This window comes from Erithacus rubecula (assembly GCF_903797595.1).
Source record: "Erithacus rubecula genome assembly, chromosome: 4".
Classification (NCBI taxonomy): domain Eukaryota; kingdom Metazoa; phylum Chordata; class Aves; order Passeriformes; family Muscicapidae; genus Erithacus; species Erithacus rubecula.
Window position 1 is genome coordinate 35,640,769 of NC_136686.1, and position 17,555 is coordinate 35,658,323.

The 17,555-nt window shown below is 40.1% G+C and overlaps 1 protein-coding gene across 5 annotated transcripts in view; it reads left to right on the plus strand.

The window, feature by feature from the left end:
- PTPRB (protein tyrosine phosphatase receptor type B) overlaps nucleotides 1–16,583 on the plus strand; it is a 59,126-nt gene extending 42,543 nt beyond the window's left edge. For 3 of the 5 annotated variants that reach the window (XM_079303277.1, XM_079303280.1, XM_079303281.1), the window contains 15 exons: nucleotides 231–380; nucleotides 1,556–1,799; nucleotides 2,965–3,071; nucleotides 3,584–3,683; nucleotides 5,173–5,256; nucleotides 5,360–5,377; nucleotides 5,482–5,563; nucleotides 6,017–6,107; nucleotides 7,253–7,329; nucleotides 8,137–8,271; nucleotides 9,316–9,438; nucleotides 9,639–9,802; nucleotides 10,643–10,778; nucleotides 13,120–13,240; nucleotides 16,452–16,583. In XM_079303277.1, coding sequence (XP_079159403.1) covers nucleotides 231–380; nucleotides 1,556–1,799; nucleotides 2,965–3,071; nucleotides 3,584–3,683; nucleotides 5,173–5,256; nucleotides 5,360–5,377; nucleotides 5,482–5,563; nucleotides 6,017–6,107; nucleotides 7,253–7,329; nucleotides 8,137–8,271; nucleotides 9,316–9,438; nucleotides 9,639–9,802; nucleotides 10,643–10,778; nucleotides 13,120–13,240; nucleotides 16,452–16,483 — 1,664 coding nt within the window. In that variant the 3' untranslated portion in view covers nucleotides 16,484–16,583. Of the gene's footprint in view, nucleotides 1–230; nucleotides 381–1,555; nucleotides 1,800–2,964; nucleotides 3,072–3,583; nucleotides 3,684–5,172; nucleotides 5,257–5,359; nucleotides 5,378–5,481; nucleotides 5,564–6,016; nucleotides 6,108–7,252; nucleotides 7,330–8,136; nucleotides 8,272–9,315; nucleotides 9,439–9,638; nucleotides 9,803–10,642; nucleotides 10,779–13,119; nucleotides 13,241–14,253; nucleotides 16,254–16,451 lie in introns of those variants that run through there. The other 2 variants (XM_079303278.1, XM_079303279.1) reach the window with 2 other exon arrangements.
- Nucleotides 16,584–17,555: the final 972 nt, after the last annotated feature.

The window sequence follows — 17,555 nt, forward strand, 5'->3', positions numbered from 1 at the left end:
GAGGAGGTGTCACTCTTATTATGGTGAAGACACTGCTGGCTTGTTTTATCTTTTGGCCATTTCACTGTGGGAGATAAAGACACTTTCTTGATTGCAAAGAGAATAGAATCAGAGACTTGGAGTCCAGGCAACCAAGATTTATTTTCCTTACTAGGTCTAGCTCATAGCAAGCACATAGTTAATGTTCTCTCTCTATTTTCTATTTATTTTCTATTTATTTATTTACTCAGGTCCTCCTCAGCCGCCTCCAGACATACGAGTGAACAAAAAAGAGGTGCTGATTACCAAATCCTCCATCAACTTTACTTTTAACTGCAGCTGGTTCAGTGATACTAATGGAGCTGTGAAGTACTTTACTGTGGTTGTGAGGGAGGCTGATGGTAAGTGTCGTGATTTAGTGCTATTCTCTGTAGAGCAAATAAAATTTACATGGGAAAGTACAGCAAAGGGATTTCTCATCTAATGCCTAAGTGTCATGCAGGTTTTGGATCTATACTTCCTCCCTTGCCTGAGGATGTAGGAACTCAGTCCTATTCTCAGAGAGTCTGTAGCAACTACAGAGCTCAGACAGAAGCAGTAGTTAGCTTCTGTACTCTAGATTACACTGTCATGTATGTTCAGACAATTTCTGTAATAGAAGGCTTATGTTGACTGCCATTACCAGTGAACACAGATTTGTGCCTTGCTGTGCACAGATCTCAAAAGGTAGTTTAAATGTTAGGTGCAAACACTAAAAGGCAACCTTTTGGAGAGTCTCAGTAAGCCATGCTGAGAAGGCACAGGTCTGCCAGGTGATGCTTGCTAACTGAAGAAATTTACTTTATGCAGCCTTATAAAAGAGAACAAAAATTGTCCTTGTGACATGCATGTAAACCTCACATTCTACAGCTGACCTATTGTTGAGACGTGTGTGACAAATCAGATACAGTTCTCAACAATTTATACCTTGTTTTTAGAAGTGGCTTTTTTTAATGGCATACCAGGACATATTTTGTGACCCTTATGATAGTTTCTTAATCTTTCTGTCCATCAGCCTTTAGGAAAAAAAGCAGATAATGTTTCCACTGTTTGCTTTGTCGTGTTTGGGCAAACTGTAAAGCTCTTTGAGAAAGGGACTAATCATTGCCATAGCTTTGCCTATCTGAGTCTCTTATCGAGTATTGTGAATTTACATTCAAGGGACCTCTGTAATTTCCTACTTTATTTTTTCCTCTGTATACAGTAGAGTTGTCAGTGTGGGGTTTTTTTTCACTTGCTTTTTGAAATACCTAGTAGTAGGATCCAGGAATCTGGATCACAAAAACTCCTACCAACAGCACAGGAAAAATTGTCATAGCATTTGACCTGTGCATGTCTATTGCAGTAAAAATTCCACTGAGGACTTGTGAGGAAATCTGTCTTAAAAACAATAGAAAGATTGATACTAGAAACAAGGTATTCTAACCATTGTAGCTTTGTATTCATGAGGTGGCCTCCAAGAAATAGATAATTAGAACCTCATCACATTAATGACTGTGGTATCTAAACCTTATGTCTTTCTCTGCACATGACACAGGTAGCGAAGGACCAAAGCCTGACGAGCAGCACCCATTACCTTCCTACCTGGAGTACAAACACAACGACTCTATACGCATCTACCAGACAAATTATTTTGCCAGTAGCTGTGCTGAAAACCCTGACAGTGACTATAAAAGCTTTGACATTAAGCTTGGAGCAGAAATGGAAAATTTGGGAGGAAAGTGTGATCCAGATCACCAGAAATTCTGCGATGGACCTCTAAAGCCTCGAACTGCGTATAGGTTAGGCTCACATTGGCAGATGTGCCCTGTCACCTTATTTGGCTTGGTGTCATCTGGGTGCCTGATCCACTTGAGCTTCTGTACATTAATAACTGTGTTGTAAATGTACTTCGTATTTCACTGCCAATTTATGAAAGCTTTATCCATGCCCCTGTTTCATAGGTAAGAACCAGTCATTCACTAGCATGGGAGTGATATGATTAATTATGCACAAAACTCTGTGCAGTGAATAAGATTATTTATTTACCTCAACTTGATGGGAAACTCTCCTGTTGCTGCTCAGCATTTCTTTGGAAAGACTGAAGACAATTGGCTAAGTTAGAAGAGTACTTAACAGAAGAAGGCAAGCATGTTTCACTCAGTCTGGCAGAACTACCCCGCTTCTTTTGGAATAAGCTAGAAAAACCATTGGAAGGTGTTCTATGCTGTGGCACCATCCTCAGGCTGCAGAGCTAGGTCCAGGTTAGCTGTAGGGTGTAGAAGAGGGTGACTGCCAAGACCAGCCTCAGCAGTTTGTCTGTGAGACCAAACAAGCTCTAGTGTGGCTCAGTGACACCCCTCCCATAGGCAAATACCATCCCGAGAGATCTGCAAGCTGCTCACTGAAAAGGCACATGGACAGAAGGCACATGCCAAGGAGTGCCCATTGTGCCTCTCAGCTTCATCATCATTAAAACAGTGCCAGCCTACTATAGTCTGCTCTCATTAGGGCACATTTCCCAAAACTTCAGTCTGGGAAATACCCCCATTACCAGGAGAACAAAGAGGACTATAGCATTTATCCATTAGCACAGTCATGCCCAGCCAAGTGAAGGGAATGTGTCCCCCTGTGAAAAGCATTTCTGAGTCCTCTCTCCTCTGCAGCTTCTGCTAGTCCTGCCTTCAGACATGGTCAGGCTGTGTGTGCCAGCAGCCAAAGCCCCATCTGTTACTTCTGCCAGAGTACCTGAGAGCCTTCCACCTGTACTAGCTGGGCTCCCCTGTGTTTAACTCAGGGGTCAGTATTACTAATTAAGTAGAAGACTGATTAACTCGGGTCTCTGTATTAAGAGTTATCTGTGGTCAGTGGAAAGGTTTTGGTTGTTTCAAAGGGGCAAATGAGTTTTTACTTTTCTGCTGTTGGTTCTGAACATCTGATGAGCCATTTTTACTGTTTTATTTTTAGAATCAGCATACGAGCTTTCACTCAGCTTTTCAGTGAAGACCCAAAGGAACTTCCTAAACCACTCTTTGCAGACACCTTCTTCTCTTTACCGATCACTACAGAGGCAGGTTAGTTTCAGGCTGTTATCAGTGACTGTGCCATGTGGTTATATATTGTGCCTAAGCATACTCTGGCATCTAGAACTATTTGGAAGGAGTGGAACAAAGCTTGTTGTGCACGTACTGAGGTCTGCCCTGAGAGGAAGCTGGAGCCTCGATTTATCCACCTTTACTGGAAAATTCAGAGGACTGCTTGACAGAGCTGCTGAAAGTAGAGAAAAGGAAAAATGCTCAGTGAGTCTATCACCAAGAGAGCTTCTGACTGCAAGAGAACCACTCCCAGATAATGGAGCTGTGCTTTCTTTTACTGTGGCTGGGAGTGAAAAATTTTGTTTAATGGTTTGAATAAAGAAGCACAGAAAATCAAGGCCAGGTTTTAGCTAAGTGTTTAAATGCCTTACATATCCGTGTATTTAGCCTTTTTTCTTCAGCTGATATTAACAGATCCCCTGAAAGTTATCGATTCTTGAATTCTTCTGATACTTTCCTCAAGATATATAAATACACTGTTTTGTTTCTAGAGCCTCTCTTTGGAGTTATTGAAGGTGTGAGTGCTGGCTTGTTTCTGATTGTGATGTTGGTGGCTGTTACTGCTTTATTTGTCTGCAGACAGAAAGTTGGGTAAGCTGACTTCCTTTATCATCTCTTTTATTGAAGTCATGTCAAATTATATTCATTTAAATAATACAATTGATTAGGCATAACTGAAAATTGGATGGATGCACTGAACTGTTCAACAGATAAAATCTATGCCCCCCAAATTCTGTACATACTAAGTATACAACTAAAGGTTTGCATGTTAAGAAATCTATATATATATATATATACTTAATTCAAATGGTGTCAGAATTATGTCATAGAGGATCCTTGTAACTTTTAGTTTGCAATAGGACTCCGAAGAGTTCTGAATAAAAAAATTATTTATCATTCAAACTTTTATCTTCTGGGAAAAAATGTCTTTTGTCAAAAAATTAAATATTTCAAATTAATTGCATCTGCATTGTAGATGGGAAGCTTTTGAAACTGTTTATTTAGACTTTATCATTTCTATTCAAAAATACTGCGATGTGACTTTAGCTCAGTGTTGAAAAGATTAGCTCAAACTTTACTTCTCTTTTTGTCAGTTTTAGTTGTATATTTCACAATATAGATGAATCTTAAATAGTGAACTTACATCTTTTTAAAAAGTAAAATACTGTATCTTGACTGAAAAAAATCTTTATCCATTTAAACTCTTTTGCATGACTGAGAGATGTGAAATTCTTTGTAGTTTCTGTAATTAGGAAAAAACCTCAGTATTTCCAGTGCATGGGAAACACTGCAAGTCTGAAATTCAGTTCTTTTACTGATACAAAATTAAGCTGATATGTTTTTGCATTTGCTTTTCATATGCCAGAATTTCAGATTGAAAAAAACTGTTTTCTGACTAGTCGTAGCTTTTAGCCAAAATGGATAAAATTCATTCTAGAATGTGGTTTCTTGTTGTAAGTTATATACCCAGCAGGATGACAATAATACTGGTATGGTTTTCCCACATCACTCAAAAAGAGAAAGTGTTCTCTAAGGGAGGTATCTTGAAGGAGGAGATGGCAGGAAAAAGATGAAAGGCAGCACTAGGTGTGTGAAGTAAGTACCACTTCTGTGGTTTTCCCAAAGCCTGCTGTAGTTCTGCTACTTGCTCCTGCCATGAGCATAGGCATCTGCTGTAGGCCTTGTCTGCAGAGTGGATGTGCTGGAAACTGTAGACCTTTTACAGCTCTGAAAATCCACCTACATGTTCTCTACTTGTAGAGAATCAACCAATTTAGAGTCCATCTTAGCACAAAGCACCCTTCTTTATGATGGACTGGGCTGTGAGCGTTTCAGAACAAGAAAAATGTCTCACTACCTGTGCCATAAGCTCCACATCACTATTGCCAAGCTAAAATACAAGAAAACTCTGTGCCTAAGCTAAGAGCAATTTCACAGGATTAGACACAAAAATTGAAGCACACTGGAAAACAGTAAACTGGAAAAAAAAAGAAATTTAAGAAGTATAAGTTATGTCATTGACAACTCTTACCCGTTTCAAAACTTAATGGTATAACAGAATACCTTCCTTTTGTTCCAGCAGTGGCCATGAGAGACCTACAACAAGGCTGAACATTCGCAGAGACAGGCCACTGTCAGTCCATTTGAACTTGGGACCAAAAGGGTAATGTAAAAAGTTTGGTTTTTTAACATGGCGTTATGGTTGAACAGACCCATCGGATCACTTGCTGATGAAATGTTTCTTTTTCTTTTGAAATACTTTCCAGGTATCGGAAAACTTCCAGGTAAAAAGAAAAAGTTAATACCTAAAAAACTTCTTGGTAACCAACTGGATAAATTATGACTGTGATTCATCCTGTGATTTTCTTCCTCCTGTTGAATGTTTCAGTCCGATCAAAGTCAGTCACTTTGAAGCCCACTTCACCAAACTTCAAGCAGACTCCAACTATCTTCTGTCCAAGGAGTATGAGGTGGGATCCTAACCTAGGCAAAGACTTGCCTTGTGAAGGGGTGGGATGACTGAATCAAGTGGTTAATGTATTAGAAAGGCCTGCTTTGTTTGTCTTATTCACTCAAATCCAAATAAAGTGGAGCATTTCATTTGAACTCCACTTGTCCATGTGCAGAAACCAGCTCTTCACTTGGCACTTCTGGTTGGCAGCCTCTGCCTGATAGTTGTCTGGCTGAGATCAGGAGCATTTGTTTGTATGGTACATCTGTGTGATAAAGTATGGAAAGTACCTGCTAGCCATGCACTGTCTTTAAAACAGTATAATTATCTATGTAATTTCAGTTTGTTTTTTTAAAAACCACCTGGTTTTTGTCCATGGCCTTTGATACCTGATGAGCACTATTTCACTTTGTATTGTCTTGTCCATTAATTGTTTTTACCCTCACATTTCACTCCTATTCCTTTTTTGCAGGACTTGAAAGATGTGGGTCGAAACCAGACATGTGACATAGCACTTCTGCCAGAGAACAGAGGGAAAAATCGATACAATAATATATTGCCCTGTGAGTTTTAGCTTTGGTTGTGTAATATTGCATCACACCAGCATTTTTCACTTTTTTTCAGCAAGCCTAGTGGAAAAGAGTGCAGCCAATCCCTTCTCTCCTTTCCATGTGAGATGAAATATCTCTGCCAGCTCAGGTTCTTATGCTAGGAGGCAGATGATGCATGGCCCTGAATGGCTTCAGACAGACCAGTAATTTAATTTCACACTAGAGGTGTAATGACTAGCATTCAGTCCAGGGAGAAAAAGCTCCAGCTATTAGGGGCATTCAGTCACTGCTGGTAGCAAGGATAGTAGAAATAACAGCAGGGTCTTTTACATATGGGCTATCATCCATTCAGTGCTCTTTGACAGCCTTGCCAAATCTTTGTTCTACAGGGTACACAGCAAACCTGCAATGCAATGTAGAGCTAGTGTGATTCTGCATGGTAAGACACGTGTCAAGTTAACTCTGTTCTCCTCAGGCAAGACCTGTCTGTTGTTGAGAGGTTCCCCCTTTAATCTCCTGCCTGTCATTTTGGAGGTTGAAGATTGAGGAGAAACACCACATAACTCACTGCTTCACATCCCCACTAATGGATGTGGCATGTGCTTGCAGCACAGCCTCTCCTGTATCCTGCCTGCTTGTGCTAGCAATGACACCTGACTGAGCTCCAACATGGCATTATCTCACCAATCAGTGTCCTGACAGCTCAGGCACTATGTGCCTCTGTACAGAGGGCCCTTCACCTACAGAAGATGTTTAGCCTGCTCAGCATTAGCTTGGAATATCACTGAAGTGCAACTGTTCTTTCAAGGGCAGAGCTGGGCGCTGCTTTCCAGTACAGCACACTGCTGTTAGGATCAAAGGAGGATGCTATTTTGGCCCTTTTGTTATCATAACAAATCCCATGCATCTCAGCAGAGGAAATTCAGTATATTTACTGCTTCCTTCTTACCCATCTATCTCCCAGTCTCTGGAACACTCCACAGCACTCACAGATTAAAGAGGCAGTAAAACCAGCAGTTATTCCTTATAAATTAGCTCTTCATAAAAAATCTTGTAAGAGTACTGGCAGTCCTTTCACAAATGCATTTCTGTAAGTGCCGAGAGGGACTAAAAATCAAGACCTAGCCCTAAGCTTCTTGTAATCAATTTCTTGCTAGATGATACATCAAGAGTGAAGCTTTCCAATGTGGATGATGACCCTTGCTCAGACTACATTAACGCCAGCTACATACCAGTAAGTGACTCAAGGGTGGTGTTTTACAGTCCTTCTTCGAGTAGTAATTTTTCCTTCATCTAAAGCTGAATATAAAGCTGGATGGTTAAGGCTCCCCTCCCCCTTCCTTGATTCACTTGAGCTAAAAAACTGAGAACTCATTTTGTGGGTGTGCTGAAAGACTGTGTCTGACTGCCATTAAGTTAACTGTGAGTGATTTACCCAGCACTTAAGGACACTTTCTTACATTGCTATAGTTATGTAAGATAATAAGTCTAATTGGCCAAGGACATATTTTTAAAGGTTGCTGATTTTATACAGTGTCCACAACGACTGTAGCTATCACTGCAGGTGGCATCCTCCCTGTGGAGCTGTAGCTCATCCTGACAGCACTGGCACCTTGCAGGGTGATAAAACTGGCTGAAATTAAAATTGCCCTTTGCCAAAGAGTTATGATTGATAATAGCAGTGGCTTTAGCAATACAGATTTCAAGCCAGAACTCGGCTAATTTATAAAAAATAATAAATAAATAAATAACCCCTAGCAGTTGTAGAATTGCTTGAGACTGTGCTGAACACAAAATAACAATGGAAAGCTGTGACTGTCACAAAAGGAACAGTATTTAGATACACTACCAGTCTCTTCCTTCTCTCTGTTCCAATCAGTCACTTGCTTCCAGGTCCAAGGCAACAATTTAGCTTTCAAAACTATTGTCCCAGCAAGGGCTGCTGCAGAACCCTGTCTGCAACCCCAAGACTTGTTCAGTTGTTAAATGATTTTTTTTTTTTTTCCTTTTTAGAAACTTACGGAGTTCGTTTTATTTGCAGGGCAATAATTTCCGCAGGGAATACATAGCAACTCAGGGCCCTTTGCCTGGAACCAAAGATGAGTTCTGGAAGATGGCATGGGAGCAGAATGTTCACAATATTGTCATGGTAACCCAGTGTGTTGAGAAGGGCCGGGTAAGCAGTGACTCTTCGCTATTATTAATGTCTGTATTAACATCTATTAAAAGTTTTTGCTTTTTATTTGCATCACACTAAAGCCAAAAAAAAACCCTGTCAAGGAGATACACAGCATGAAAGAAAGGGTATAATATAAAGACTGGAGACAGATTAAGGATGTGAAGTGAGGATGCACAGACTGTCTCAAGATCATGCAGCATGTCAATGCTAGAATTAGGAACAGAGCTCAGTGATCCTGGTCTCTAATCCAGGACTTTGTTCACTAGACAACTCTCTTCAGCCTGCAGGAGGATAGCCACCAACAAAAAAAGGGCCTGTTTATCACATCAACTCTGAATAACTTCTACTTTAAATACAAGCTCTGGAGGGCAAATGTTGATCAGTAAATTAATCAAATTATCTCTGATACAGTTAGCAAAGAGACTGAACACTCATGCACTTAACACTGTTACTGAGTGCAGGTGAAGCATACCTCCCCAGGTATGACCACATCCTCTGCCCTTTGTAAGACAGTGGCTAGATCTGTAAGAAGATTAAACAAACTGTTTAATATATGGTCACATGTATGGTCAGTTCCTTTCAGCTTACCATTTTTTCCTGAGGCAAAGGTAAAAGCTGACACAGATTAGGATCTGTGTCCTTTTGCATCTCACTGATTCCGAATGGGACCCTACTGCCATGTCTCAGCAAGAGGTGAGGAAGGGGCCCTGGAGGCATAACTCTGATCCAAGCAGAGATTTGAGAAGTGTTGGCACAGAAAATATGCCCTATAAGAGGGCATCAGTGAAGTCTATCCCATTCCCTCTATCACAAATGAATTACAAGAACTTCCACTTCCCACCCGCATGCTAACCCATTCCCATGCCAGGCCCTGTTTGTTGACATGGCAGAGAGTGGCATCTCTCTCTGAATTCAGCTGCTGCCTTCCTTCATCCTCAGGCACAAGAGATCTGAAGTCTGCTTCTGCCAGTGCAGGGTGGAAGCACTGTTTATAGTTGTTTCAAGCACTAAATCTATCTTTCCTTTCCTGTGTCCCTGCAGGTAAAGTGTGATCAATACTGGCCCCATGACCAGGATTCCTTGTACTATGGAGACCTGATTGTTGAGATGCTGTCTGAATCAGTGCTCCCAGAGTGGACTATACGAGAGTTTAAAATCTGCAGTGTATGTTTGCTTTTTTTTTTACTGATTAATTGGTTTAAAACACTTACAGGGCTAAATTATGAATGTTTATTCTGCCACACGATAGTTATGTCATGCCTGGCTCCCCTCTGGAGGAAGCTGTAGCATTTTCTCTGAAAGTACCTGTTTTATGTATCCCTTTCTCTCTTGTCCTGATGACCCACACTTTTGAATCCCAACAGGAAGAGCAGCTTGACTCAACGCGGCTCATTCGTCACTTCCACTACACTGTATGGCCAGACCATGGTGTGCCAGAGACCACCCAGTCCCTGATTCAGTTTGTCAGAACTGTAAGAGATTATATCAACAGGACCCCAGACACAGGACCAAGTATTGTACACTGCAGGTATGTGCAGCAGCAAAAGGTCAGTGGCACAGAGCCCTTGTGCCTACCCTTGTGAAGATCCCAAATCTGCATCCCTGTTAGACTGTGGGCAGCCACAGAATATGAGAGATAGCTGATGATCTTAAGTTTCCAGATGTGTTGGAGCAGTATTCCCAAGGCACATGCATTCACCTACAATTCCCCCCCCCCCCACCCCGCCCCCCGGTGATGCATTGAAAATTATTCTTAGGGAACCACTGTGTCTCTTTGATACCACTGGAGAGACACAAAAGTGTCAGCAGCTGACATTGCTCATAAACTTTTGCATTCTTAATTTGCCCATGTGCTGCTGTTGAGGCACAACTTTGAATCACAAAGGGGTGTTTTAAAAGGTAAGATATACCCAGTGTGAAAAAGAAAGCCATTTGTTCACTAGTAGTACCTGATCAAAGATCTGACTCCTCCACTATTATATGAGCTGAAGCTTATATCTTACTTGCCTGTATCTGCCTGTCCAGCATGTGCTGCAGCATGTCAGATGTCTACTGTGTCCCACAGCTGCATCCCTGGAGAGAAGAGGTTTCAAAGTTAGAGTGAAGTGCAGTCTTTCAGTGTATCTAGATGACTGGGTTAATCCAAAGCAGAAAGCAGTGCAGGCAGTAGCAGAGATACCTCTACCATTACTGTCCTTTCCTTCTTCCTAAATAAATTCCATTAAAAAGTATTATAAAGACCCAAAGGTGCCATTTGAAAAATTTGCTTCTCACCCTGGAGATCTGAACTTTACAAAAGTATCACATGAAGATAGTGAGTGCTTTCATCCATCTGCTTTTAAAGCTCTTGGGTTGTTTTCTTTTCCAGTGCTGGTGTTGGCAGGACTGGCACGTTCATTGCACTGGACAGAATTCTGCAACAGCTGGATTCGAAGGACACTGTTGACATTTATGCAGCAGTACATGATCTAAGGCTTCACCGTGTCCACATGGTTCAGACAGAGGTAAGTTTTGGATAGCCTGCTATGCAGTGACAACAGCTGCAGTATATAATAATCAGTCTCTCATCTTAAAGGCTCTCAAAGCATCTTGCACTTACTCCATTGTGAAATACTGGGTAGATGTCTTTTAGCTCTGTGAGAATTTCCAGTTCAGGTTTTTTTCCATTGGCTCTCTTAGAGATGGTCCAAACCATAACAAGTGGCAGTTATGCTTCCTGTAGATATCTCCTTTTTATTTGTTTTTTTGCCCTGCCCCACAATAACTCTAGCAGCATTAGGCAGCAGACACTTAACAGCACACTGTTGCTTTACTGCAGAGTCCAGTAAATGAACTTTAAGTGGAGATAGGTTTGGAAGACAAGCCTAAACTATACAGAAAGGTTGACATAATAGGAAGGAGGAATGCAGAACAGAGAAAATTAGATATATGCAATTTTAAAACTCTAGCCACTGTGACCTTGTGCCTTTGCAGTTTATGTTTTATTGAGCTGCTCTACCATTTTCATTAAAATTATTTTGGAAAGTTGATTGGCATTCTCTTAACATACTATGGAAAAGCAAGTACATTTACTCTCAAAGTTCAGAAAAAGTAAATGTTTTGTATTTCTTTCCTTTTAAAATGGCAAGAAAATAATGTTATACAGGTAGGAGCTAAACACTTAGAAGCTGATTTAATAAAGGTGTGTTGTGGAGGTAATATTTGCATTTTCCCTCTGAATTGTTAATAGAAGAATGAGAATAAGTTTGATGGGTCTGCCTGTGGCTTGATACTAATGGAGCTCTTTGCTGCAATTTGGAAACCAATATGTCAGTGACAGCATTTTCTGATAGATGTAAAAGTCTCATATGGATATAAAGAGAGGCCCAGCTGGGAACACAAAACAAAAGGGTTCCTGGAAATGAAGACCTTCCATTTGGGGGGAAATAGATTCCCAGCCTGGTCTGGGCATCTTTAGAGACAGAACCTCCTACATTCCCATCATCCATAGCCTGTAATGGCAGACATCTCAGGAGTGTGGCTCTTTTTCCTTAGCTGGAAAAAAGAGCCAGCTATCTCAAGAGCCTAAATTTGACTTACAGATAATTAAAGTTGTGTGATACAAAACCTGCCTTAACATGATGTCTAAGTCAAAAGGTAGCCAGATCCACACAGAAGTCAAAGGCCACAGTACCATTATACTTGACAGTATTCAGTCAGAAAAACAGCAGTAACAAAATAATGCCCCTGCTTCAGACTTGGCTCAACATTGTTTAAGACAAAGGACTGCAGGTAGAGACATGCAAGGAAAAACTGCATCAGCTCAAAAGGCAGCGTGCTACAGCAACTGTAACCATTCCAGTCAAAAATGGTCATTGCCAAAGAAAGTCTCCATGCTTGGCCAACTTTCCATCGCATTGGTGGGTGGGATGCAGGGTTCTGCTCTGCAGGGAAAGCAGCTGCATGTGCATAAAGGCAGATAGCCTCACTTTCCCAGAGCCAGAGCACTGAGAAAAGGACACAGAGCAATGGCCAAAGATGTGAGGGAAGGAAATACATACATTGGAGAAATTATGTTTTTGAGATAATGTTAAAAAGGTATGCCTTGATATATAAACATGTTCAGCCTGACTTTCGGGTACCATGTTACACTAATCAAAATATTATTATGACCCATATCATAAACCACAAAGAAGAGCAAAGCATGAAAGTTTAATAATCTATTCTGTCAGGATAGTTTGGTGAGTAGTCAATAGCATGCTGACCCTCCTTACTTTGGTTGTGAATATCATCTTAGCTCTATTTTATGAAAGGCAGTCTTCAGAAAAGACTGTCATTTGCTGCATAATCAGCAACAATCTTAGAACTTATGCTGGATCAAAAAATATGTTTTTTAGAGACTTTTCTGATTTTTTCAGATTTAGGTTTCTCACAGTTGTCTGAAATATTTATATGTTATTATAAAAATTCTGTGGAAACATATTTCTTTTCAGAACAAAAAGAAAATCCAGGAAATTGTCATGCTGCCCTGTACATATTAATTCTTCTTCATGTACTTTATACAAAAGATGTAGTAGCTATCCAACACAGCACCATATGAACTTTCCAGTTGCTAAAGCTCTCAGTAGTGGCATGATCTGTCAAACATACTGTTTCACTTATGTTTTAATTTTATTATTTCTAAAGCGAGATGATCACAAAAGTTTGTTGTATTACTAGTGAGAAAAGGAGACTAATTTAAGAATGATATTTTAGTTCTTAACATCACCCTTGATTTTGTGAGGGTGCTAGCTTGTAATGATTTTTCAGAGTACTGAAAATTAAATTGCAGAATTTCTCAGTGTCTTGAAAACAAATTTTTTGCAGTGTCAATATGTGTATCTACATCAATGTGTGAGAGATGTGTTAAGAGCCAGAAAACTTCGCAGTGAACAAGAAAATCCCTTATTTCCAATATATGAAAATGTGAATCCAGAGTATCACAGAGGTAACTGCAAGTTTATCAAATTATTAAATGTTTCAAATACAGTAGCTCACAGACATTATAATTGAGGGGGAATTGTGCTATCCTTAACCATGAATATTTCTTTACTTCCTGGACCTTAATTTGTTCCCTCTGCTTCTTCCATTCTTGCAGTTGTGTCTTTATTTTCTCCATCAGTATTTCTCCATCAGTCATTATAACATCACTTCCTGCTCCCACCTTACCTTTATGCTCTCCCTGTCTCACACTTCATGGTTCCTATGCTGTCAAGGGATCTGAACCCCTTTCCCTGTCATGATGGTTTTACCTCACAGTCTTTACACCATCCAAAAGCAACTGAGGGCACTGTCAGCACTTACTGGGCTCTTCTGTCGTTCACAGTGTTCAGTTTCTGTCTGCATCACCCTTATCTGCTGTTGACAATATAGGCAGCCTTGGGAGACTTCACATCTTCCTTGACTGGAAAATACAGGTGTCCTAGGCTGTGTTCTTTCTATCTTCCCAGACTCCCTGTCCTTGTAGGCTCCTTTTCCTAGCCTGTATCCAGTCCCTTGCTGATAAGAGTTGCAGGAGTAGCAAACCTAGCACTAGCACTGCCCTTCACCTCCTGTGCCCATGGCCTGAGGACCAATGTGGAGAAGCTGTAAGCAGTGGAGACCTTATGCCTTGGTGAAGGTGATTCTTAAGGGATGTAGAAGTTTTCAGGGTCAAGACAGAAGGATCTCAGTAGCTTCACAAATTTGGACATTGAGAGTTAGGATTATATGATAATAAATCAAAATAATTTTCTGGATCCAGCCTGTATGAATCAGAGTTGTCATTAAGGGATAGAATAGGCTTGGAGGAGGCCAAGAGCTGAAATCTCCAGGCTCCACACATTGAGAGTCCAAGCAGAGGTGGGATCTTTAGTTGTTGAATCAGTCACCAGCCAGTGCTGCTGCCGCACAGCCACCTCTCAGATCACTGCTGAATCTCTGTTGTTTACTTTTTCTAATCTCAGTTTTCCTTGCTTTCAGATGCTGTTTATTCAAGGCACTAAGAATGTTAGAGATATCTGCTTTTGTGAACACATTTGTTAACCAGGAGTTTTGTTTGTTGGGGGGTTTTTTTATGTATGTATTTCATGCACCAGAAAGGTGCCAGACCTTTTGGTTGAGACTGTGTATAATTTATTGGTCTGGTGATTTTTTTTAAAGATATATAATTTAAATGTAATAGATAATAATGTATATAATTGTATTTTGGCATTATGTAAATATGTATTTTTTCTATACTGTTTATATTAATATTATGCTTCAGATAATACTATTTTTTCCTATCACAGTTTTTATAAACTGTTCTACATAAACTATTTTAAATTGTATGGCTAACAGGACTGCTACATTTGGGGCTGTATTGGCATGACATGGGAAAAATCCTATATGGAGAACCTCATTTTTAAAAAATATTTCAGTGTTTGTGAGATGAAATAAGCTACTATTAAGCAAGGGAACAGTAGTCCTGTATAGGAATTACAATGCTACTCAACACTTTAAACTTAACAGCTTTTCATCTGACAAAAATGGGAGTAACCCATATCACAGTGGCATACCTTTTTACAGAACTCATATAACAACTGAGCAAAACAAGGTTCACCTCACTAGAAGCAACTGTTTCAGTCTAGTGTGACATAGTAGAAAAATATCAAACAATATATGCTGCAGTGAAGTCTAGCAGACCTTTCTCCCAGCACTTTGGAGGGAGACAATTCACATTCTTTCTTTACACTGGTTTAAGAGAGCAGAATCAGACCACGACTTGTGCCTGTGCACTTCCACATGTGTAATTTTAATTATGAAAGATGCTCAAGGAAACACCTCTGACATTTGTGTTAACAGACCTGTGAGGATATGAAGTCTGGAAACTTCCATAGAACAATGCTGTACTGTGACAACCAAATAAGGACAGAGATTGCAAATGTATTGGAACAAAGACATATAAAGATATATATCCCACAGTTTACACAAGCAGCCTTAAGCCTTTTCCCCAGGTGTTGGTATTTTTCAAATGCCACTTGCTTTCACAAAGGAACAGTTTGGCCTCAGCATGTCTGCATAGAAAGAATTCTCCACTGGAATGTTACCTGATGTCACCAGCACTGGGGCAGTTGGAATGGAAAAAGTCTCATCAGGAACTGTCGGCTGGCAGGGCTGTGCTGATCATGGAATCATCAAATATTTTGGGTTGAAAGAGACATTAAAGATCATCTAGTTCCAACCCCTATGCCCACAGGCTGGGACTCATTACTGAAAACATGTGGTGATTAGCAAGAAGTACAGTCAAAGAGCACTTACCAGGTATATTGCCCAGCCAAGTGGATTATGCACAGCCCCTCTCTCCTCTGGAAAGAGGCATCTTGTTCAAGGGTCTAAACACTGTTGAGCTATTACTGTCTTTATAAAATGCTCCTCAAACAAACAGTGAAGAGACAGTACACAGTTCCTCTCCATTATGAAAAGAAGGAGTTCATAGTTTTTCATATATCTACCTATACTTCTCCTAAAGAAAAGAGTTTGTTGCTGAAAACAAGTGCCTAAATTCCACTTCTGTTTTGGAGACAAATAAATATTTCTGAAGGCCTTCTGAAGATCAGTAAGTAGCTAATTAAGTGCCTAACTGAGGAACTCCTGTGGCACAGCAGAACTGTGGACATCCATGTCACTCTAGTTTTCTTAGAGAGAAGGTAACAGCCCGATAGTCACTCTTCCTACTCCATCTGGAATCTCATCCTTTCTTGACCAAATATTCTCACATGCCTTAGCAGGCACCCTTCAAATCAGCTGTCACATCTGCTCAAAACTTGTAAACTTGGTTAATCTTTTTAGATGTTTCTGTGTGAAGATACTGCTCATCCCTCCTGCACATCTTTGGCACCACACAAACCTCAAAACTCACCACCCCTAATGAAAACTGAAGAAGAAGGGAACTAGCATTAGAGTGGGAGATATTTTCACAGATGAAAGTCTAGGCAAAACCACAAAGAAATGTGCATATTTTTTGCAGATGCCTTCTTTTCTCTATTTCCTTTGCTAAATGAGTAGGTAAGCAAGGAAGGACAAACAAGCATGGCAGCTTTAGATTGATTGTTGATCATGCTGGTAACTGCTGGACTTGAGGCATCATGAATTGTGCTGTTGTGTTGCATGCACTGCATTTGGTCCTCTCTTTTTTGCAGGGGTAGCCGAGGAACGAAGATCACCATGCTAGTTACCAGCAGTACCATCACACTCATAAGAGACACCAAGTGTACCCTATAAATTACCTCACACTCTATATCACTGTGTCATTTTTTAATGCTGAGGAAAATACTCTGTATGCATGTTGTTCATCATTTTCAGAAAGATGCACCTCATTCTGCAGTTTATTTTCTCATTCTCAGCTCCCTTGTCTGCAGCTACAAAGTTCACATGTGTACCCAAAATGATGATGTCATTGCAGACAGCTAGTTTCATCTTTTATCTCAGCCAGTAATGGACACAGTTCATAAGCCTCTTCCTCCTCATCACTTCATAACATGACAGATGACCTTAAACACTCTGGCACAGTGCTCTTGAGCAGCTTTACATTTCTGCCCAAGTAGGTCACATATGAGACTATACACATATTATTGCTCTGGTTCTGCTCTCTAGCAAATTCTGCTTGTATGAAACCAGTGTAAATCCACTGAGAAAAAGTTAAAAAGTATCTATGTAGCATTTTGTTAATATACAACACCTACTTCTCAGTATAAGTAGTTATATTTACTGTGCCTCTAAGCTGAATAACAGGACTGATGGGAAATTGTTAATGTAACAAGAATGGATTTGAGGGAGCTTGTGTGCTGAACAAAGACAGCTCTTAAGGAAAAAGACATCTTTTGAATGTCTTTGATGATGTTCAGAATTCCCTTCTTGATGTTTCCCAATAATAATGTTAGAAAGCAAGGATAGTGTTGTTGCTGATCCATAAGCTAAGATTTGCACACTTGGAGCCCATCCTTCAAATCTCTGCATTGTCCACAAAGCTACCTGAGTACTTTCATGAAAGTCAACTGGGATGCTGGCCTGAAGAAAATAACATTCCTCTTCTGAAGCACTTGCAGGGTTGGGCTTTTAGGTTAAATCAAATTTTTGTATTAAAAATTATTTAATAATGAAAAAATTGCAATTTTTTTTTAATCTGTGCAATACAATTACAAGATTCACTAGAGATTGTAGAAAAAAAAAAGCTTTACATAGCTGGAGTTGATAAATGATATTTTTTGTTACTAATGGAACACAAAAGTGGGTGAGAGAAATAG